This window comes from Patiria miniata, unplaced genomic scaffold (assembly GCF_015706575.1).
Source record: "Patiria miniata isolate m_02_andy unplaced genomic scaffold, ASM1570657v1 HiC_scaffold_27, whole genome shotgun sequence".
Taxonomy (NCBI): Eukaryota; Metazoa; Echinodermata; class Asteroidea; order Valvatida; family Asterinidae; genus Patiria; species Patiria miniata.
The window spans coordinates 596,013-619,836 of NW_024037066.1; the positions used below are offsets into that span (position 1 = coordinate 596,013).

The 23,824-nt window shown below is 43.3% G+C and overlaps 1 protein-coding gene across 1 annotated transcript in view; it reads left to right on the top strand.

The window, feature by feature from the left end:
- The first annotated feature begins 7,130 nt into the window (after window positions 1-7,130).
- LOC119734413 (cytosolic Fe-S cluster assembly factor nubp1-A-like) overlaps window positions 7,131-23,824 on the top strand; it is a 44,267-nt gene continuing 27,573 nt past the window's right edge. Inside the window, exons 1-7 of the mRNA XM_038207911.1 lie at window positions 7,131-7,205; window positions 9,967-10,071; window positions 12,318-12,451; window positions 13,407-13,508; window positions 16,931-17,021; window positions 19,528-19,682; window positions 21,693-21,803. Of these exons, the coding sequence (XP_038063839.1) occupies window positions 7,175-7,205; window positions 9,967-10,071; window positions 12,318-12,451; window positions 13,407-13,508; window positions 16,931-17,021; window positions 19,528-19,682; window positions 21,693-21,803 (729 nt within the window). The 5' untranslated portion in view covers window positions 7,131-7,174. The remainder of the gene's footprint in view (window positions 7,206-9,966; window positions 10,072-12,317; window positions 12,452-13,406; window positions 13,509-16,930; window positions 17,022-19,527; window positions 19,683-21,692; window positions 21,804-23,824) is intronic.

Genomic DNA, 23,824 nt, shown 5'->3' on the forward strand with positions numbered 1-23,824 from the left:
ACCATGTGGCATCGCTTTAATATTTCTCTCGGGGTTTATAAGCAAGAAGAGTTTGGAATGGAGCAGATTCTGAGATGAGATTCCGAGGAGAGGGCAGAGACCAGCCTCGATGATTTTGAGAAATTATTGGTGTGAAGTTACCGATATGGAGAAGCCAAAGGAGAGGGCTCAGCCAGACTGCTACTTTAGTGAATTTTAATGCTTGAGCTATTGTACGTTTATTGCATTATTTGTTTTATTTACGAAAAGTGACAGTGGAAATTTGTACATTTTGTATGTAAAGCAAGAAAGCAATTTGATTATACTTTGCTGGAATTGAAAATCCGAATAGTCGTTTTGTTCATGAACGCAAATTTCAAGGAAATTTGTACTTGTTGCATGAAAAATCCCTAAAATCGTCATATGCATTATTTTCTGGCTTTAGTGGTTTTTGGGGGGCACAAAATAAAACACTTTAAAAATTGCTTTCGTCTCGTGCGCACGAGGGCGAGGAAAACAGCAGGGCTCCTGTCTGTACGAGTGCCAGAAAATAACCGCCTGCTTTGGGGTACCATCCACCAAATTTCGGGCCGAATCTCGGTGCAGAGTTGCGCCAGGCGTCACCGTGGCTGAATTACGGGATACGCCGGCACAAAATGATTTCACCGTGCACTGACGGTCACGTTGACCGGGGATCGGGTGTACAGGCCCGGGCGCCTGCCACGCGAAAATCACGCTGCACTATATCGGTCAGCGGCAAAAAGTAGCAACATTCTCGTCAATCACTACCTTTGACTCTCGATGGTATTTCAAAACCCAACATTTGAAAAGATGATCGCTAGTGTTTTGTAGTTGAACCGGGAATCTTCCAAGCATGTTTATTTTTCTCACCGGTGCGGAAAGGAACCCTGCTGATAGTCGCCCTTGTGCGCACGGGACAAAAGCAATTTTTAAAGAATATTTTTAGTGCCCCCCCCCCCAAAAAAAAACCAATGAGACCAGAACTGAGACCAGAAAGTTATGCCTATGACGATTTTAGGGCCTTTTCTAAATTAAACAAATGACAAATCCTGGCGAAATTGAGAGCAGATGACAACAATTTGACCCATGTACATTACAGTGGCCTACTTTCACTTTTTGTCGCCAGGCCCATTGATGCGCATGCGTGCATTATTATGAATTGATCAGTAAAAAGTCTATATTCGGCAGGTTTTCTCCTCCTAAACAGTTTTTGGTATGACCGAAAAGTCAAAGTAAGTTGAATTAAAAATACAGAAATGAGCCTCAGTCAAAACAACCAAGATTTCTTCCGAACGGTTGACGTGGTCATAATAAAACCTGGTAGAACTTGGACATGGGTTCGAAGATGTGATGGATTTTGTGACGTCATCATGACGTCATCAGATATCAAATTACAAGCGATTTAAGGGCAGACTTAGACCAAATGCTTTTAACTCTCTCTTACAAACTGAATCTGAGTGTCGTTATCGTTTGTCGCGAGGTGGTAGACGGTGCCTTCAGCAGCATTTTCTTCCCGGGCACAAAACCGCTTGACCTTCACTTCGGGTGTTATTGGAAGTGCAATGAAAATTGAAATTAACTCGAAAATGGAAGCATTTTAGAACAGGCAAGTAATTTGTGAAATTGAGTGTTCAGTGGGAAATGCCAAACACCAAGAAGAAAATGATGGCGATATCACTGGAAAGGGCGCCCTTTAGTGGCACATCAAATAGAGATTGACTTTTTAAATTTAAAAACCATTTGTAAAATTTTTAAGAAATTGCCCTGCATTTGCGGACCTACGGACCGTCACAAGCACTACTAGTCACGGGACCAGGAAGCTACCCCAAGATCGCTAGATCAAGAAACACCGGCACGCAGTCGTTGGAGTATTATGTATATTATATCAATTGTGAATGAGGGTTGAGGAATTTGGTTGAGGAAACAAAGACAAACATTTGCGTTGAAATATGAACAAATATTGTATCACATCAAGAAATGTTTCGCCTTAGCTTTGTTCTGAGTGTTGGTCGGTTCATCTATTAGGCGTGAATATATAGGCCTACCAAGGGTCAAACTTTCGGGGTGGGCCTATCCAACCGATGTGACATCGAATGAAACATCGATTGAGACCGCTGACCACGTTTAGTTTTCTAACAATCACTTTACAGAGGTCAAATTATTTGGTGCCCGACAATAATCCAGTTCTTGCAGGGTAGAATGGCCCCGTTCCCAATCGGACTCGATAATGCCAGTATACCGACAGGGAGGATTTGTTTGGGGGCAAGACAAAAATCTAAATAAACTCCAGTTTTTATGAGGGTTGCAGTTTTTCGTTGTTATGCTGGATAAAAGTTTAATATTCGTTATTGTCAACGTGATAACCTGCACTTAGCTATGAATAAGTATGAAATGTTAAAACGAAGGCCTACCTTTCAAAATGGGGATGATATGACCAAGCCTTCCTCAAAATCTCAGATGTCCCGACAAACGAACTCCAAAAGACCTCACCGGGTCTGGATGAGTCCGAATGACCTCGAGTTTAACGAGCTAAAGTCAAGGCGTGCTCAGGTACAGACAAGCTCAAGTCCGAGTTGAAGTCCGAATGACCTCGAGTTTACTAGCTAAAGTCAAGGCGTGCTCGATCAGGTACAAACGAGCTCAAGTCCGAGTTGAAGTCCGAATGACCTCTAGTTTACTAGCTAAAGTCTAGGCGTGCTCGATCAGGTACAAACGAGCTGAAGTCCGAGTTGAAGTCCGAATAACCTCAAGTTTACTAGCTAAAGTCTAGGCGTGCTCAATCAGGTACAAACGAGCTCAAGTCCGAGTTGAAGTCCCAATGACCTGAAGTTTATACTAGCTAAGGTCCAGACGTGCTCATGTACAAACGATCTCAAATCCGAATGAGCAGAATTCAAAGACAAGCTGGGTCAAAAACATGAACCTTACTACGTAACGGCGTCGCTGCTGAACGCTTCGTGCGTTCTCAATTATCACTCTTGTACAGTGTGCGCTGCATGTGTAACATTATCTATGGCGTGATCTGCAAAATCGTTGTTACCTAATACACCTGCATTTATTATCATTTGTTTGAAAATTTTGATTGATGAAAAAGCCGCCTCAATCAATTTACTTCCAAATTTCCTATCAATTTGTTTTATCTACGTGGGCAGCGATCCCTCAGGAGGGGCTGAGATGATATGGCCACTCAAATTTATATTGAATCATTTTATTTCTATTTTTTTCATCCGAGACGCAACCGGCAAGATTTAACACCTGCACAAAATTGTCTTTGTAATAACTCAAAATATAAACCACACGCGAAAATGTATGAACATGCCTTAAAATATCGTTCTTGGAGTCTATATACTTCAATTCAAGGTGCATTGAACAGGAAGGTGATGCGAAAGGTCCCAAGTTCGAATGTCGGGTTTGCAGTTACGATTATGTGTTCCTTTATCTATTTCTTTTTCTGTCGGATCTTCGTTCCTGTCACAAAACTCTTATGTCTTCGTTTGATTCGTGGCTCCGGATGATTTGTTGGTTTTATTTTTACTCACAAAAATGAAGTTTTCTGTTATTTGAGCATTTCGAAGGCCAACAATTGGAGGGTTTAAGAAACAGAAGGTTGGCTGCCGTGCGTTGTGTGATGTCGTAGGCCTACCGTTGTGAAAGAATCGGACCCTTAAACTGAGCTACTTGGGGCGTAGGAATACAGGGTTTTTTTTTAACGGCGATGGGATATTGGACTACTTGTAGAGGTGATCATTTCTGGATTGATATTTCATTCCCGAAAGTGGCCAATAAACGTCTAAGAATTGAACATAAGGCCAAAATAAAAAATTAAGTCGGTCTCTGGTCAGCGCGCGCGTCGATTTTAATCATGCGCGTCGATTTTTTTTTCCCCCAAAATGTTCCGCGCTAGCTCCAACAGCGCCCTCTATTTCCGCACCTCCTCATTTTTTTTTACCAAAGAGCACCAAGGAATGGGAAATTGCACCAAAGCAAATAATCGAAAGCACCAAGGCAAATTATGGAGGACACCAATGTACATGAGGACACCAACAAAGCAAAATAGTACCCCACCTTGTCTGTACAATCCAAGCTTGAAGAAAAAAAAAAAAAGCGAAAAAAAAAAAAAGCCACGTGGCCGCGTCAATTCCGGAACTTTGGTCCGACCAGAGACCGAATTTTTTTTTTGGCCTAATGACAGGCTTTTTAAATAACTTTACTTTGATGTGTGCACGAAACACGCACGTACCTAAAGAGTCGGGAGAATTTGGCCTGATAGTTTTTTAATTTTTTTAAGTAAGCATATTTGTAATTATCACATGGATTTTTGACAGTTAATGTATATCGCGCAGGTATCTGGGGGGTAAAGAATGTTTGGGCGGCTTGATTAATGATAAGATGTACATGTTCATTTTAGGGACGTCATTTTTTTCAGTGTGCGCGGTCGTGCAAGCTGCGTTGGCTTGTGGTTAAGACTCTCGCTTGGCATACGAACGGTCCGGAGTGCGATTCCCGGGTTGGCAATTGCGATTCTTTTTTGCTTATTTTTAGTCGGATCTTCTTTTTGGTCACCAAATATGTTTCCTTTGTCTGATTCGGGCCTCCAAAGTATTTTTCTTTATTTGTTTAAACTCATAACAATTATAAAAAGATTGGAAATCCGTTTAAAATCACTTGAAGACGTCACCATGACGTCTCTCCACTGTTCATTTTGAACTCGTGCCCGACTATTCACCAACAAAGTTGTAAGCCAATGCGGCTTGTGGTTCTGTAGATATACGACTTTGAGAAATTGATCTTTAGGATGGTGTCGCCTAACCTATGATGACGTCAACACGACGACACTTGACAACTCATTTTACCAATGAATCGGAACAACGAAAATATATAATTTTAGTCTTTGTTCTGAAATAAATGATTCTTAGTCATAAATGACGGCGTAGGCACAATTGCGGTGATCCAACCTTACTGACAATGCCCAAGTTCGTAACTTTCAAGAACTAACTCATTCTAGTTTGGGGTGGGGATGATAAACCCTGTACATCTACTTAGTAATAATGCTTATTTACCCCTTGGTATAAATTCGTTATTTGAAAACGTTATTGTGCTCCTGACTGACTGACAACACAATTGTTGGTTTTAATGAATCATCCAATGAAACCGCTGGTCACGTGTCACAAGGTGATATTTTTTTTCAAACACGAATTTAGCTTACGTGGCAGGGATTTTTGTGGTTTCTGCTAAACACACATGTAGCAGATGAAATACAAAATTATATTTTTGGGGGGCTGCCACGCCCAAACATTTTTTGTCAAAGTTATTGAACCGTCTAAGAATGCGAGTTCGGCTCCAGTTGGGATGTCATAGACCTGTTACTTATAAATGATAAATATAAATGATGCGCATGCGCATAAATGGTCTTGAGGCAAGAAGCGCAAAAAGGTCCATCAAAAATGTACAGGAGTACAAACATTAGGGTGTTTTTTTCGCAATTTCTCCAAGGATTTCTCGCTTTTGTCTTGATGCACAAAATGAAGACTTAAATTATTGCCTTCGTCCCGAGCACACGAGGGCGAAGGCAATCAGCAGGGCTCCTTTCCGCACGAGTGACAATAAGTAACTGTGCACTTCGGTGTTCCATCTCCAAGTTACGGGCTGAACGCGGTGATGAATCGCGCCGGGCTGAACCGCGGGCTGAATTACGGGCTGCGGGCCACAAACGATGTCACCACCGTGCATGGACAGTCACATTGACCGGGCACTGGGCGTACAGGCCCGGCGTGAACCACACGAAAAAACACGCTGCGCTATATATATATTGGTCAGCGGAAAAAGTTGCAACAGTGTCGTCAATCACTATCGAAAGATACAATATGACAATTAACTTTGGAATATATTTTTGAAATTCTTTTTTAATTGTATGGGCTTTGTTTTGTTTATTGCTTTATTTTTTATAATGATGACCGATATAGCGCAGCGTGATTTTTCGCGTGACACCCACCGGGCCTGTACGCCCTGTGCCCGGTCAACGTGACGGTTCGTGCTCGGTGACATCGACATCGTTTGTGCCGGCGCAGCCCGTGATTCAGCCGGCGGTTCAGCCCGGCGCGATTCAGCAGCGCGATTCGTCCCGTTATTTGGTGGATGGTACCGCGAAGTGCACAGTTACTGATTTTCACTCGTGCTGAAAGGAGCCCTGCTGATTCCCTTCGCCCTCATAGTCGCTCGGGAAGAAAGCATTTTTTTAAGTTGTGATTTTTTTTTACCCCCCAAAAAGCCCACTTTGGCCAGAAAGTAATGCCCATGACGATTTCAGGGCCTTTTCTGTTTGTTTGTATCGCTGTACATTTGTAATGGACCGATTTCGCTTCTTGCCTCAAAACAACTTTTAGGGCATAAATTATTATTTCACAGTGAAAAGGTTTATTGAGTAGCGTGTTTATACTTTGCATAGATTGTTTGTTGAATATTTATTTTGTCATTTTAATGCATACCGAATTCTTGGACCATGTGGCCTCGCTTAAATATTTCTCCCGGGGTTTATAAGCAAGACGAGTTTGGAATGGAGCAGATTTTGAGATGAGATTCCGAGGAGAGGGCAGAGACCAGCCTCGATGATTTTGAAAAATAATTGGTGTGAAGTTATCGATATGGAGAAGCCAAAGGAGAGGGCTTTGCAGGATTACTGCATTATTGAATTTTAATGCTTGAGCTATTGTTAGGTTATTGCATTATCTGTTTATTTACGAAAAGTTACAGTGGAAAGTTTGTACATTTTTTATGTACAGAAAGAAAGCAATTTCATATACACTTTGTTGGAATTTTCAATCCAAATGTTTAGTTTTTCTATCTTCAAATGGAATGCGTTCAATATTTCGCAATACCATTGCGTTATTTTGCAATACCATTGCGTTAAATAGCAATTCGTGCGAACGAAATAGTAATTCGTGCGAACGAATTAGGAATTCGTGCGAACAAATTAGGAATTCGTGCGAACGAATTAGCAAATGCCAAAACAAAAATCCACCCTGTCCCTTCCCGGGCTTCATACGGGCTTCATATGAAAAAAAGGTGGCTGCATGCGAACATTTTTTCCCGAACTTTTGACGGTACCCCCCCTAAAAAAAAACCCTCTCTTTTTTTGTCACACGAGGGCGCACTACACCTTTCCTGCAAATGCAAAATGGCCGACGTACCGGAAAATGCACCTGAACGTACGTAGGGCTAGATTTCACTTTTAATTTTGTGAAGAAAGGAGATTAAGAAAATTAAACTGCTGATCTTGATGGCGTAGATTAGTATGCATTAAGTGTTACTTTAATAATCAAGAATATTTTGATTTTTGCTCTGTACCTCGACCACCGAAACTTGGGTTGGCAAATGGCAACTTTTCAAGCGTGCAATCTGATCTCACTGTCATGACTGTTGACTTTGTGTTGATAAACAAGCATGACAAGGGCGGATCCAGAACCAAATTTTCAGGGGGCCAACGGGGCCGGGCTTGAGTTTTTTTCACAAACAGGGGAAGGGGATTAAGTATACAGCATTGTGTGCTATTTCTACTATTATTATTATTAAAAATGATAATTGATGGGAAAAATGAACATTGCAACCTGACGCCACTTCAGCGGTTGTTGGTTGTGTACAAAGTCAATGGAGAGTCAAGAAAACATTTTAAGTTATATTTCTTAACAAAATTGGAAATGTTTCTCAGTCCCAGATTCATGTCTTTTCATTTCTGACCTTCATTGAGATGATATATGCAGAAAAAAAGTGGCGTCAGGTTGCAACATTTTTTCCAATTTAATTGGAGCTGGAGTTACTTAAAGGGAATATACAACATTTGCAAACATCGAAAAATAAAATTACCAAGTTTTTACGAAATACCTTAATAGGATGTTGGTAAATGACAGTCTAAAGCATCCTGTAAAATTATGGCACCTGGTATACTGTCATTTTCAAGAAAAGTGGTATTTTTGTATCAATTTCCAACGCTGATCGGCCGATCAGCGTTGGAAACAACTGGCTTTTTTTCAAATACTGGCCCCAATTGACCATTGCACTTGTTTGCAATCGATTACAAATCTATGAACGGGTACGAGCCAGCTAGACTGGTTCCCTGACCTTACAATTCCCCAATGTATGTAAACTGCTCTGTTTCTTCTTATATGGAGTCAGGGAACCAGACTACAGGAAAATTATCGTTTTTCTTGTTTTTTATAGCATTTTCGAACCCAAAACCTCCAAAAAGTCAGTGTAACTATATTTGCTTTATATTTCCAACCCCCCAATTCCATCCATTTCTGAAAATTACAGCAAAAGCAAATGATGTATATTCCCTTTAAGTAACTCCAGCTCTAATGCTTATCTAATGCGATAAGCATTAGAGCTGGAGTTACTCAAGCTAGGGTTACTCAAGCTAGGGTTACTCAAGCTAGTACTGTTAGCTTGAGTAACTCCAGCTCCAATGCTCGATCATCAGAAATTTGACATATAAAATGTCGAATTTCTGATGAGCATTGGAGCTGGAGTTACTCAAGCTAGATGTGTAGCTGATGGCTTGACCTTGCAAGGGAGATATGGAGTGTTTAAAACCCTAACTCCCCAGGCCTTTCTGCTAGGATGTAGCCTCAATCCTGCAAAATCCTCCGATTGGCCTCATGGAAAAATAGCATATAGCCTCAATCCTGCAAATTCCTCCATTATTTCTTGAATATGGTCCATGGAGGGGTGACCACTGCCTGAATCCTGCAAAATCCTCCGGCTATGACTTTCAATAGGATGAGGCAGAGGCAGTGACATATGATCCTGGAGCAGTGCAGAATGTCGAGTATAATCAAGGACTAAATTTATGCACGGCTGAGCATAAACAACACAAGGTCCGGCCCAAGACCTTGACACAGTGCGTACTCCGAAATCAGCAACGCACTTTGGCCATCTCAATCCTGCAAATTCCTCCAATTTGCAAAAAGGATTTTGGAGGATTTAGGGCGGTTGATTTCCTGAAAATAAAGAGATTTTTTTAGGGGGGGGGCGGCATGGCCGAAAGAATGTTGCAACGTTATGCCACTTTTTTTGTCTGGATACTACATTTTTTTCGTCATGGCCCACATTGGCACCCCCCACCCCCTGGATCTGCCAATGAAGTGCCTAAGGCTATAAAGCCCCTGCACCATGCCCACAGCAGCCGTTATGCAATTTTCAACAGCTTTATTCAACGGCTTTATTGGATGCACCATATTGAACTTAATTGTGATTTGGAAAGCCTGAGCAGAGATTGGAATAGATTGGCTCTTTTGAAGATATAGTCCATCATTTCTAATTTGTGCATTTTGTTCGTTTGGAGCAACAAAAGTGCTCAAAATCCAAAGAAGGGTACTGAACAACTATTCTGATGAAGTTTCAGCTCAGCTTCAGCTGTGTATTCCGAGAAAAACAGCATTCTAGGATCTCAATTTCAAATCAAAAGTTGCTGAATAATGTTTTGAATTGCGCCAGAATTCAGCGTCCGAGACACGTTCTCACTGAGCCGATTGCAGCTACGCGATGTCGCGCATTGATCCGACAAATTATAGCAACCGGGAGTGCGTGTGCGTCGTGCCAATGCTTGCGCGCGCTTCGCAGAATAACAAAACAAACTACTAATTTAAATTTTCCTACGGTGCGTCTTAAGAAGCACCATTGGAAAGGCCCTCTTTCGTTGATTACTTCAAATGACAGCTTGCCAGAAAGAATAATTTCACAGGGAGTTTAGTCCCCTTACTATCTTTCAACCAAGTATGTTTTTCAACAATAATTATGCCAGTTACTTTTCGGATAGCTGCAAATGATGGACTATAGCTTTAAAAAGAAGTTCAAAATATTATTAATTTGGGGGAAGCTTTCAGGAACTCACTACTGATGTTTTTCTGCTATTCACCTCTGTAAATCGGAGTTTCTTTCGCCTTTCCTTGTATGTGTTTTGCATTTTTGCAGATTGCCCAGGAACACAGAGCGAGTCAGCCGGCAAGGTCTCAGCATGCCAAGGCTGCCCTAATCAGAATATATGCGCCAGTGGGTTGCCCCAAGCACCAGATCCTGGTAACTTCTGTTTTTTTTCCGTCCACAGATGGCTGTGGTTTGTACTGTCCCTAAGGCCAGTCAGCATTGATTGGTTGGGAGGGGAATTTATAGAATGCCGTGGTCCAGTGGCTACGGTGTTTGACTCTTGTACGAAGGTGCATGGGTTCGAACCCTGCCAGGAACATGGTGTTTGTGCCCTTGGGCAAGACACTTTACTACAATTGCCTCTCTCCACCCGGGAGTATTTAAATGGGTACCTGTGAGGGTCAAGGACCGATTGAGCGCTGATATCGGCTGCCGCGTGGTCCCATGGCCTGATGAACGGGGTAATAATTATAAAGCGCTTTGAGATTGTTGATATGATGGAAAGCGCTATATAAGCACAATAATTGTTAAGGGAATAAATGTGTGTTTGGGAGGTATTATAACACTCTGTTTAAGACCGGTGGGAGTCTGGATGAGTGATAATTACCCCAAGGCAAAGCCAAGGGTAATTATCACCCATCCAGACTCGCACCGTTCTGACACAGAGTGTTTAATACCGACCGAACACATATTTATTCCCATTCATAGATGCCTTTTTCGGTCAAAAAACCAAATCTCTTCGTTCCAAATATCAAATGAAGTCAAAAAGTAGACGTTACCAACCATTTTGTTCAACAATTTTACTTCATGTTTTACGAAACACCCCTCTGACTATAATATGGAATGCCCCTCCACAACTCGTTACCTTATAAGGACATATGCGTGCGCCTCGCACGTACTGCACGATGTCGCGCTAAACGCAGCTGGACTAGTGTAGTGTGAATGAAATATGAAATACTGATTCACTGGTAGTACGTTGCGCATGCATACATGAGAAATGTGAACGTTCAACCAATGAAACGGTAAAAGGCACCGGATTTCATGGGAGTCCAAATTTCATGCGACACTGGAAAAGTGTTTCAGACCAGCTAGCCATGTCTTTATCATCCGTTTAAGACCGGCCACGTGACGGGCCCTCGACCAATAGGAATGCGTAAACTGTCTTAGGTATTTATGCATAATTATTATTGATGTTTTATATTTTTATAAATTCCTGCGGCAAAGCTGTTGTACAGTTCATTCACGGAAAGCGTCCGTGGGGCATTAATCCCAAACCAGGGCTTGAAAACCTTCACTCCACATGCAATCTTGGCGATTTACGAAAGGCATGATGCAGGGTTCAAAACAAACAACGCAACAATTGGCCTTCCCTTGCCAGCCAGATGAACTGTTGTACAGTTCCACGAGTACTCTACAACACGCGCTGACTGTATGGTGCCTAGAGCGCTGTGGTATCAATATCACAACGCCTCGCTGTGGCATGCATAACACCTCAGTATGTCGTGCATAATATTTGCGTGCAAATCAATGCGATCATGCCTGTGGATTTGGTGAGAAACTTGTCCGGAGTAGACACTTTTTTGAGAAAAAAAAAACACACTTCCAGAAAAAAATATAATAGATACAAACAAAATCAGGGCGGGAGTGAAAATTGAGGTGGGAGGGGATGAAAACCTAAAAATCAATGTTGAATGGCCTAATTTTAACAGATTTGTTCCTTTTTTCTCCCTATTAACTTTCCAACTTTTGTTTCATTTTTTACCCCCCCCCCCCCGCAATCCCTTTTTTTTTCTATTTTAGTGTTTCTGCATTAATACAACATAATTTTGTAAAATTGCAAATTCATGCTGGCCGGAGTTTTTTGCTCACCTAAACATCCATTTGGTGTATTCTTTCGACCTTTCATGTGGTTCTGTTCAACTGATGACCAAGAGTTAACATTTATATGTGTGCAACATCTGCGTCAAATGCACATACAATGGAACGTAGGTGTACCGAACACCGCTAAACCGAACATTCGGCTATACCGAACATCATCCTTGGCTCCCAATTTTTGAGTACAAAACGTACCGAACATTGTTGTTGGAGAATGTCAACAGAAGAGCGACAAGTGGCTGTAATTATCCCAAGGAATAGAATGGGAAAGCCCCCCGTGTAATTTCATGATTCAGTAGTCGCACGTGTTCAAAGTCATCTTTGAGTAAATACCAGGGTAACAATAGTCAAAAGAGGCCGCCACTAATGTGTGAAAACCACAAGTTAGTAAGTATTGGCTTCAAATCGGTATACTGAACGTTCACTATTACGAACAATTGATGTGGATCCTGCGATGTTCGTTATAGCGACGTTCCGCTACGCTTGCTCTTGATGGTTTGCCAATTTCTGATGTTTCCTTGCAGCTGTTGAGGAGATAAAAGAGCGTATGTCTTCTGTCAAACACAAGATCCTTGTACTGTCAGGCAAAGGCGGAGTGGGTAAAAGCACCTTCACAGCCCATCTCGCCAGGGGTCTAGCCAGAGATGAAAATACACAGGTGTGTGACCTTTTTGGAAGGGTGGTGGGGGGGGGGGGGAAGGGGGGAAGGGGGGGGGGGAGGAAGAGGGGGATTATAACTATTTTGACATTCTGTTCAAATCAAGAGTTGAATGTTTGGCATCCCGTCACTACTCATACCCTGCACGCTTTTTGGCAGAGGGTAACCCCCTCCTTGTCCCTATAACCCATACACACTCTAGACTGTTACTTTAACACATGCCTCCGTAGATATCTCAAAAGAATTCCTGAGATTCCGGGGTAACAAGACCGATACTCTTAATACAGATGTCTGATGTAACAGCAATTTGGCATAGTCCGGTTGATTTTTTGTTAACGAGACTCGACTTGTAGTCCTCTTTCTACCTGACTGACTGACCGACTTGACTCAGTGACTGAATGGCTCCCCGACAGACAGACAGACTGACTCCCCGACTGACCGACAGACTGATTGACCGACTGTCACTTGTGGCTTGGCCTGGTTTTCGGCTGATGAAGAAACCCGGCAGTGCAATTTTACAGGAATACTCCATGTAAGTGGGCTAAATCTGGCCCATATTTGACATAAGATTCATAGAAAAAAGTTTCCTGTGCAGAGCCTTTCAGAATAGACTTTTGCCCGCTCTAGGCTTTCCTTGTCGTATTGCGTGGGGGAGTTGGACTAGTGGTTAGGGCTCGTGACTCACGATCACAGGGTCAGGGGTTAGAATACAGTCGCGGGCCATATGTTGTGTCCTTGGGCAAGCCACTTCATCCCCATTTTGCCTCTCTTCACCCAGGAGTATAAATGGGTACCGGCATTAGCTGGGGAGTAACCTGCGATGGACTAGCATCCCATCCAGGGTTAACAGAAATGGTAAACATGAGATAAATGCCGGCCTGATGGGCCACATTGGCTCTTGACAGACTTTACTTACTTTTTTTGTACTTATGTCTTGCTTTATTTCAATTGACAGGTAGCAGTGTTGGACATTGACATCTGTGGTCCATCCATTCCTAGAGTCATGGGCTTGGAGGGGGAGCAGGTTCATCAGAGCGGGTCCGGATGGTCACCTGTGGTAAGGCCTGACCTCAAATTACAATCCCTTCCATTCCTAGAGTCATGGGCCTGGAGGGGGAGCAGGTTCATCAGAGTGGGTCCAGATGGTCACCTGTGGTAAGGTTTGACCTCAAATTACAATCCCTTCCATTCCTAGAGTCATGGGCCTGGAGGGGGAGCAGGTTCATTGGAGTGGGTCTGGATGGTCACCTGTGGTAAGGCCTGACCTCAAATTACAATCCCTTCCATTTCTAGAGTCATGGGCCTGGAGGGGGAGCAGGTTCATCAGAGCGGGTCAGGATGGTCACCTGTGGTAAGGCCTGACCTCAAATTACAATCCCTGCCATTCCTAGAGTCATGGGTCCGGAGGGGGAGCAGGTTCATCAGAGTGGGTCTGGATGGTCACCCGTGGTAAGGCCTGACCTCAAATTACAATCCCTTCCATTCCTAGAGTCATGGGCCTGGAGGGGGAGCAGGTTCATCAGAGTGGGTCTGGATGGTCACCTGTGGTAAGGCCTGACCTCAAATTACAATCCCTTCCATTCCTAGAGTCATGGGCTTGGAAGGGGAGCAGGTTCATCAGAGTGGGTCAGGATGGTCACCTGTGGTAAGGCCTGACCTCAAATTACAATCCCTTCCATTCCTAGAGTCATGGGCCTGGAGGGGGAGCAGGTTCATCAGAGCGGGTCCGGATGGTCACCTGTGGTAAGGCCTGACCTCAAATTACAATCCCTTCCATTCCTAGAGTCATGGGCCTGGAAGGGGAAGCAGGTTCAACAGATCAGGTCAGGATGGTCAGCTGTGGTAAGGCCTGACCTCAAATTACAATCCCTTCCATTCCTAGACTCATGGGCTTGGAAGGGGAGCAGGTTCATCAGAGTGGGTCGGAATGGTCACCCGTGGTAAGGCCTGACCTCAAATTACAATCCCTGCCATTCCTAGAGTCATGGGCCCGGAGGGGGAGCAGGTTCATCAGAGTGGGTCAGGATGGTCACCTGTGGTAAGGCCTGACCTCAAATTACAATCCCTTCCATTCCTAGAGTCATGGGTTGGGAGGGGGAGCAGGTTCATCAGAGCGGGTCAGGATGGTCACCTGTGGTAAGGCCTGACCTCAAATTACAATCCCTTCCATTCCTAGAGTCATGGGCCTGGAAGGGGAGCAGGTTCATCAGAGTGGGTCTGGATGGTCACCTGTGGTAAGGCCTGACCTCAAATTACAATCCCTTCCATTCCTAGAGTCATGCGCCTGGAGGGGGAGCAGGTTCATCAGAGCGGGTCAGGATGGTCACCTGTGGTAAGGCCTGACCTCAAATTACAATCCCTTCCATTCCTAGAGTCATGGGCCTGGAGGGGGAGCAGGTTCATCAGAGTGGGTCAGGATGGTCACCTGTGGTAAGGCCTGACCTCAAATTACAATCCCTTCCATTCCTAGAGTCATGGGCCTGGAGGGGGAGCAGGTTCATCAGAGCGGGTCAGGATGGTCACCTGTGGTAAGGCCTGACCTCAAATTACCATCCCTTCCATTCCTAGAGTCATGGGCCTGGAAGGGGAAGCAGGTTCAACAGATCAGGTCAGGATGGTCACCTGTGGTAAGGCCTGACCTCAAATTACAATCCCTTCCATTCCTAGAGTCATGGGCTTGGAAGGGGAGCAGGTTCATCAGAGTGGGTCTGGATGGTCACCTGTGGTAAGGCCTGACCTCAAATTGCAATCCCTTCCATTCCTAGAGTCATGGGCCTGGAGGGGGAGCAGGTTCATCAGAGCGGGTCCGGATGGTCACCTGTGGTAAGGCCTGACCTCAAATTACAATCCCTTCCATTTCTAGAGTCATGGGCCTGGAGGGGGAGCAGGTTCATCAGAGCCGGTCAGGATGGTCACCTGTGGTAAGGCCTGACCTCAAATTACAATCCCTTCCATTTCTAGAGTCATGGGCTTGGAGGGGGAGCAGGTTCATCAGAGTGGATCTGGATGGTCACCTGTGTTAAGGCCTGACCTCAAATTACAATCCCTTCCATTTCTAGAGTCATGGGCCTGGAGGGGGAGCAGGTTCATCAGAGTGGGTCAGGATGGTCACCTGTGGTAAGGCCTGACCTCAAATTACAATCCCTTCCATTCCTAGAGTCATGGGCCTGGAGGGGGAGCAGGTTCATCAGAGTGGATCCGGATGGTCACCGGTGGTAAGGCCTGACCTCAAATTACAATCCCTTCCATTCCTAGAGTCATGGGCCTGGAGGGGGAGCAGGTTCATCAGAGCGGGTCCGGATGGTCACCTGTGGTAAGGCCTGACCTCAAATTGCAATCCCTTCCATTCCTAGAGTCATGGGCCTGGAGGGGGAGCAGGTTCATCAGAGCGGGTCCGGATGGTCACCTGTGGTAAGGCCTGACCTCAAATTACAATCCCTTCCATTCCTAGAGTCATGGGCCTGGAGGGGGAGCAGGTTCATCAGAGTGGGTCTGGATGGTCACCTGTGGTAAGGCCTGACCTCAAATTACAATCCCTTCCATTCCTAGAGTCATGGGTCTGGAGGGGGAACAGGTTCATCAGAGCGGGTCCGGATGGTCACCTGTGGTAAGGCCCGACCTCAAATTACAATCCCATCCATTCCTAGAGTCATGGGCCTGGTGGGGGAGCAGGTTCATCAGAGTGGGTCTGGATGGTCACCTGTGGTAAGGCCTGACCTCAAATTACAATCCCTTCCATTCCTAGAGTCATGGGTCTGGAGGGGGAACAGGTTCATCAGAGCGGGTCCGGATGGTCACCTGTGGTAAGGCCCGACCTCAAATTACAATCCCATCCATTCCTAGAGTCATGGGCCTGGTGGGGGAGCAGGTTCATCAGAGTGGGTCTGGATGGTCACCTGTGGTAAGGTTTGACCTCAAATTCCCATCCCAGACCGTTTGAGGAAGAGTCCAATCAGTATGTTGAATTATTAAGGAGGTGGGGTTCACAAAGTTGAATGGATCTTGCCAAGAAAATACTGGAGAACAATGAAAGCATAAAAAAAATCCTACTTAACTTCTGATTACGTACCATCGTCTAGTACAACCCCATTCATTTCAGAGAATACAGTTTTAAAGTTGACCGAAGTATTCCTTGTGGATTTTTTTCTTCTTCTTCTTTTTTTGGCCAATTGTACATCTCAAAAACAATTTTTTGCCTTTTTGAATGAGCAAAAGGAAAGCAAACACTAATTTGTGACCTTGTGTCAACTTTTCAAATTGCTATTTTGCAAAATGTGAACGCATTTCCAATTTTGGAGTGAATGTTTCGTGGAGTCAACATTTTTCTTTGATTCTTGTGAAGTACAAATAGGACATAAATCGTCTTGGATGTGCTTTTTTATTGGTTATTCTTACTTAATGTACAATGTTTAATTTTTGTCCGAGATGCTGATGCATTTTAAAACAATTGTTCTCAATTTTTTTCTCCATTGTTCTCAGTATGTGGAAGACAACCTGAGTGTGATGTCGGTTGGTTTCCTGTTGAGTAGCCCGGACGATGCAGTCATTTGGAGAGGTCCCAAGAAAAACGGTAATTTATTGTATCACTCGGTACCAGTGTTGTTAGTCGAGTCTGTCACAAGTGCCTGCAAGTCCCCACAAGTCCTCCAGCCCCAATTCCAGTCACCAGCTATTTATGTGAATTGTGACAAAGGCATTCCTTTGTTTATATTGCTGATCCACTGTTCCTTGTGACTGGTCTGTGTGATAGACTCAACGAAACACTGCTCGGTACATTCAGTTTAAAGGTAGAGTAGATCATTTGCAGCTATAAAAAAGTAACTGACCAAAGTATTATTGAAAAGCTTACTCGGTTTTTAAAAGATAGTAATGGCAATAAACTCCCTGTGAAATTATTCCTTCTGGCATGCTGTCATTTTGAAGAAAACATTAAAAGGTCATTTCCAACGATGCATTTAAAGACGCATCTTTGGAAATTTCTGTTCATTTTTAATTCGGCAAAGCCGTGAATGGATGCGCACAAGCGTTGACACGACACACACGCGCGCGTGATTCAGAGATGCCACTTTTCCGGTGTTAACCGGAATTCCGTTTTTTAAAAAAAATCGCACAAAATTCCGTTTTTTCCGGCCGTCAAATTAACCAGAAAAAGAGAAGAAAAACTGTGAAAATGCGTTGATTTTTACCTCGATTTAGTACATTTAGGCGCACGCATGGCACAACGTTGTTCGTTGAAGTAGTCTTAAAAACGGTCTTTGTGAATGTTGTTGCCGAGCCTGCATGCGATACAAGCGGCCAACGTACTTGCCCGCAGTATGCAACGGCGCCTCGCTCGTGCTTCACCGCGTGCGGGCATGCATTAAGCCTGGAAATCAAGTCTATCATTTCAGCTATTGGTGGTTTCCGATCGCAGTGATATATGTAAATACAAAAAACGCTGGGTACCAACCATGTTTTCGTTGAGCGCATCGCGTAGTGCAAGGATCATGTACACCGACAGCAGTGTTGTGGAATCATGCATGTTTCGCGTCGAATATTACGTTGGAAATTCGGGTAGGCAGAATAAATATTACGAATATGGGAAAAAGTCAAAGTGATTGAACGAACCGACAGCTTTAAAGGCTATAGAAGCAAAATTAAAAAATAAACAGAACTTGGCTTGACTACAAGATAAAGATGACAACGGGGACTTTGTGTCGGACACGGAGTGGCTTTTTCACACAAAAAAGTTCCGTTTTTTTCAAGCAGCAGTTCCGTTTTTTTTTCAAGCAGACCAGGTTCCGTTTTTTTCAAGCAGACCCTGTCGCATCTCTTATGGTTGATATAATTCGTTGGTTCAGTGTGTGACATCGTCTTACCACTCAAAGGTTTTGCCCTAGACCGACGTATACAGACTGTATACTCAGTATGTTGCCTCCCGAGTGAAAGTTGGAAAAAAGTACTTCCCAAATAGAGAATCTTATTCCAATAAATCTCATCTCATCTGGGATAGGTCGCGCAAAAGTCCATAGCGGGCCCATTGTATCCGGTATAAGGCCAAAAAAAAAAATAAGTCGGTCTCTGGTCAGCGCGAGCGTTGATTTTAATCATGCGCGTCGATCTTTTTTTTTTCCAAAATGTTCCGCGGTAGCTCCAACGGCGCCCTCTATTTCCGCACCTCCTCATTTTCTTTTTAGCAAAGAGCACCAAGGAATGGGAAATTGCACCAAGGCAAATGATCGAAAGCACCAAGGCAAATGATGGAGGACACCAACGTACATGAGGACACCAAAAAAGCAAAATAGTACCCCACCTTGTCTGTACAATCCAAGCGTGAAGAAAAAAAAAAAAAAGCGAAAAGAAAAAAAAAAAGCCGCGTGGCCGCGTCAATTCCGGAACTTTGGTCTGACCAGAGACCGAATATTTTTTGTTTTTGGCCTAAGTTGCAGGATTCTGATCACCTTCCTGGATTCTTCATATTATGAAATTACAGGTTGTCAACAATGATAACTTCATTGCAGGAAGAATCTGATGGGCCTATTGTGGATATATGCTTACCTGCAACTTTTATATTTTTGATTGGCTTAAAGAGGATGTGGAATGCTCGAAGACATTTCCGTCATTTTTCGGGTATATGTAGCCTAAGGTGTGATGAAATAAAAACGACTATTGTGTCTGTCATGAAATGAGTACAAAAGGTACTTTTGAGAGCTGTTTTTCAGGTCCAGTTTCGACCCGAACGTGCAACTGGGTAAATGTCGTCGTTGCGGGCAGCAAACAAAACACAGTAAATCGTGACGTAATAAACAGGACTCCCGATGCACAGTAGCATACACGAGTCCTGTTTATTACGTCACGATTTACTGTGTTTTGTTTGCTGCCCGCAACGACGACTTTTACACAGTTGCACGTTCGGGTCGAAACTGGACCTGAAAAACAGCTCTCAAAAGTACCTTTTGTACTCATTTCATGACAGACACAATAGTCGTTTTTATTTCATCACACCTTAGGCTACATATACCCGAAAAATGACGGTAATGTCTTCGAGCATTCCACAACCTCTTTAATATATTGTCAGCCCCTCATCATTATTATAGGTCTCATCAAGCAGTTCTTACGAGATGTAGACTGGGGTGACACGGACTACCTCATAGTGGACACGCCCCCAGGGACCTCAGACGAACACCTGTCCATTGTGCAGTACCTCAGCTGTACCAATGTGGACGGTGCTGTGCTGGTAACGACACCGCAGGTAGGACATTGGGCCATTGGTTTATATACTGGCTCATGCTTTTCAAGATCCACACCGAAAAATACCCACCAACGATTCACGATTGTTACAATTGTATATAAATGTAGCCAGCCTCGCTGATCTGACAGTAGATAACCAGTGGCCAGCTGTGCGTGACATAGTTGAGCAGTGCGTCTTTCGTAAGATGAAACACGTGGTTGGGGCACTAATTTAGTCCATGGGTTGGTCGGCGGGTCCGGCTGGGATCGTTTATTCAGGAATATTTCCTTCAGTCACTCCATTAGACGTCACTCTGTTGTAAAATGTTGCACATTTCCCTTCAAATACACAAAACTATAAAACACGTATGTGTAACTCTACTTTCCGAGACGTCTTCTCCATTTGTTGAGCATTTTAACAAGTTAAATCACTATCCATCTTCAAGTATACATCGCCTGCAAGAGATGAGAAAACATCTTGAAAAGTCTCTTTGTCAATTTCAGTGTGGCCGATGTTTCTTCGGATATTATCTGAGCAGTTGCCATTATCCACGGTCGTCACTGCACAGGTCTATTGTACTACCGTGCTGTGGGCACTCAACGTGACCATTTCATTGTGCTATTGTTAGGCAATTTCAGGCGTGATCCCGCGGTCGGAACGGGGCCTGGGCGAATGCCCGGGGGGATTAGGAACAATAGGCCCGTTCCTCCCGTGCGCTCGTGTCGGAACGGGAAAAATCCTTTTGTTATCCTCCCTTAGTTTAATAGTGGGAAGAAGGGGTTATCGTTCACCCTCAGAAATCAACATCTTATTCATGTCTCTAGGTCAGAAAAAAAATGCGTCAAAAATTATTTGCTATGTTGAAAAATTAAAAAAAAATCCCATGTATTGATTTATGCAAATTAGTGCCGCCATTACCCAAAAATCAATTTTCCATTATATCTCAGCCAATATTGCAGATAACTGACACTCTCTCACGCGAAGACACTACGGGTTTGTGCAGATTTAGAATACAATTGTGACCCGCTCTGCAAAAAAATGAGGCTGATGTCGCATAATTTGAACTCAAGCTTTTGCCATTTTGCAATGGAAACAGTGAAAATTTGATCACAATTTTGAATTAAATTGATCACAGTTTTGAAATTTGATGAGTGGCCACGCTGAAGCCACAGACATCTCAAGATGGCCATGACTGGAGCTTTCCAATAGTGCTACAGTTCCTGCACAGATTCCGTAAAACATCCGAGATGTAATCAGTGTGGAAAATAATGACAGTGGACGATACGGAATACAAGTTAAATCTAAAATCGACTGTAACATTAAAAGCCCATTAGCATGTGACTCACATTAATTAGAGGCTTGAAGGAAACAAGAGAAAATCCTATTTAAACAGCGAGACTTTTACACTAAATAAATGCATGACTTAAACGTGTACAGTGTTGTTTTAATTTAAACTCCTGTAGTACGTGTACATAGTTTTTAGCTATAAGGTCTATTAAACGGATTATACTGCTATAGCCTTTGCCTGTTATACAAACAAGATTAATTACTAAACAATGGTAAACTTTAACTGAAAGCAATGTTAAGGCCAAAAAAACTAATAGTTCTGCTTCCGGTTACCCTACCGACCCTATTTTGACAGCCCCTACCCTAATTGTTTTGGGGTAAAAATGAGGGGAAAAAACCTGAAAATCATCAATTGCTACCCCTGCGCAGACACCTCCATAAGATTGTACACACAAAAATGTCCCCCCCCCAAAAAAAAATCCCCTACCTACCCTATTTTCAAATGCCATGTATTCAGAAGCAGAATTATTCTTTTTTTTAGGCCTAACGTGAAGAATGATAAGAAGCAAAAGTGTGAGGTTTTATGGTCAGGTAATACATTACAGGTTTGTATGGAAAAAACCCATATTTTTAAAATTGTTACCAGTAAAGAGTTAACAAGCTGGCACTGACTAGCCCAGCAATTGAACAACCTTTTTAATTTTATTTAACTCATGGAGGCAGCTTTTATTGGGCAATTTGCAGGAAATTTCTCTGATGGATGTTCGCAAAGAAATCAACTTCTGCCAGAAGGTCAACCTGCCCATCCTGGGTGTTGTTGAAAACATGAGTGGCTTTGTCTGCCCCAAGTGCAAGGTGAGTATATTTTTTTTTATAAAGTTAAAGCAGTGTTCACCAGGAGTACTGGAGCTGAAATTTCGGCCAGACTAGGCCTGCATGGAAGCTGGGAGTTGGACTGGGGGTTGGAACGCAGAAAATTCCACATTCAAACCGCCTGGCGTGAGCGTTTGAATGTGGAGTTTTCTGCAGTTTTAATGTGGAATTTTCTGCGGTTTGAATGTGGGCTTTTCTGCATTCAAACTGCCAGTTCAACTCCCAGCTCCGATGAAGGCCGAGTCGGGCCGAAAATTCAGCTCCAATATTCCTGGTGAACACTGCTTGAAGTTTTTTTCTATACCCAGCAAGATATGAGACAAAGGGGCACCGTCCCCCCCCCCCCCCCCCAATCTCTTTATACCCTATGCAAACCCTAGACAATTGTTACCTAATACATCCCCCTAGATATCCCAAAAGAATTCCTGAAATTCTGGTAACACAATGACCAACACAAAGGAATGGGGGGTTCCCTCTGTGTCATATCGTGCTACATATGTTATTTTCATTCTATGTACTTATCTTCAGTGCTGCGCAGTTCTGCTTCATTTTGAACGATACACTTTTTTAACGTATATTCCTTTGATAGGTGGACAGAGCGTCCATGTTAAGCTTCAACAAAACTAAATAGATGAATGGTCTAAGGACGTGGTTGGCCATCAGCCTGGGGGTTTGGCCAGTATCAAATCAGGGCATAAATGATTATAGTGCGCATGCGCAAGGCATACCACCCCTAGAGTGGTAACAAGCATTTTGATGGACATTTTGAAGAAAAAAAAGGTGATAACACCCAAAAAGCTGCCACCGTTGCAATGCTATCACATTTTTCAAACCCCGAAGGTTTATAGCTTGCCAAAAATCGCTATGACGATTATTCCCCTCATTTGATACCGGTGGCCAACATTTTGGACCGAGGCTGATGGCCTATGGCATTTGCATGTTTGAACGAAAACAATTTTCAATCCGTTTACAAATTTTCCCAAAAGGTTTTTTATTAGAAATTTGACTTAAAAACAAAAGGGACCTACCGGTACATTAACGAAGATCTTCCTTTGAGTTAAACATACATAGCAAAAAACGATTAACAATGTTTTCAAACCTATTTAATTTGCAAAACCTTAGAAGCACTGCAGTACGTGATTACTTTTTCAGTGACTGCCCGCTATTATGTCAATCATTGTTGATTTATCATGTCAATCACGCCGGTGCAGACATAAAAGGCAGGCATTGGCCTATGTGAAATGCCTAAATGCTTAAACGCTTCTTAAAAATAAATGCTAAACATTTACAAAATTAAACGCAAATTCATAAATACCTCAGACAGTTTAGCTATTCCTATTGGTCGAGAGCCCGTCACGTGGCCGGTCTTAAGCGGATGATAAAGACATGGCTAGCTGGTCTTAAACACTTTTCCAGTGTCACAATAAAATGTGGACTCCTAAAAATCCAGTGCCTCTTACCGTTTCATTGGTTGAACGTTCACAATCCTCACGTAGGCATGCGCAACACTACAAGCGAGTCAGAATTTTATAGTTCTAAATCCAAAACGCAACGCCCCAGGTGCGTTCTGCGTGACATCGCGTAGAACATGCTATGCGCGCGTCAATCTTCATAAAAGGGTTGTTTACATCTTACTCGCCAGCTGAACACTCCATTATTTTGCTAGAGGGATGTTTCAAAAAGCATGAAGTGAACTTGTTGAACAAAATTGGGATTTTTTGAACGAATTATTTGATATTTTTTTTACGGATAAGGTATTTATGAATGGGAATAAATATGTGCTCCGTCGGTATTTATCGCTCTGTTTAATACCGCTTAGAGTCTGGGTGCTGATAATTACCCTCGCCTCCGGCTCGGGTAATTATCAGCACCCAGACTCTTAAGCGGTATTAAACAGAGTGATAAAAACCTCCGGAGCACACATTTATTCCCTTAGTCAAAGCCTTAGACTGTTCATTTTTGCCGTAATTTCACACGCCCTTCGGTCCCCACAGTGGACTTGG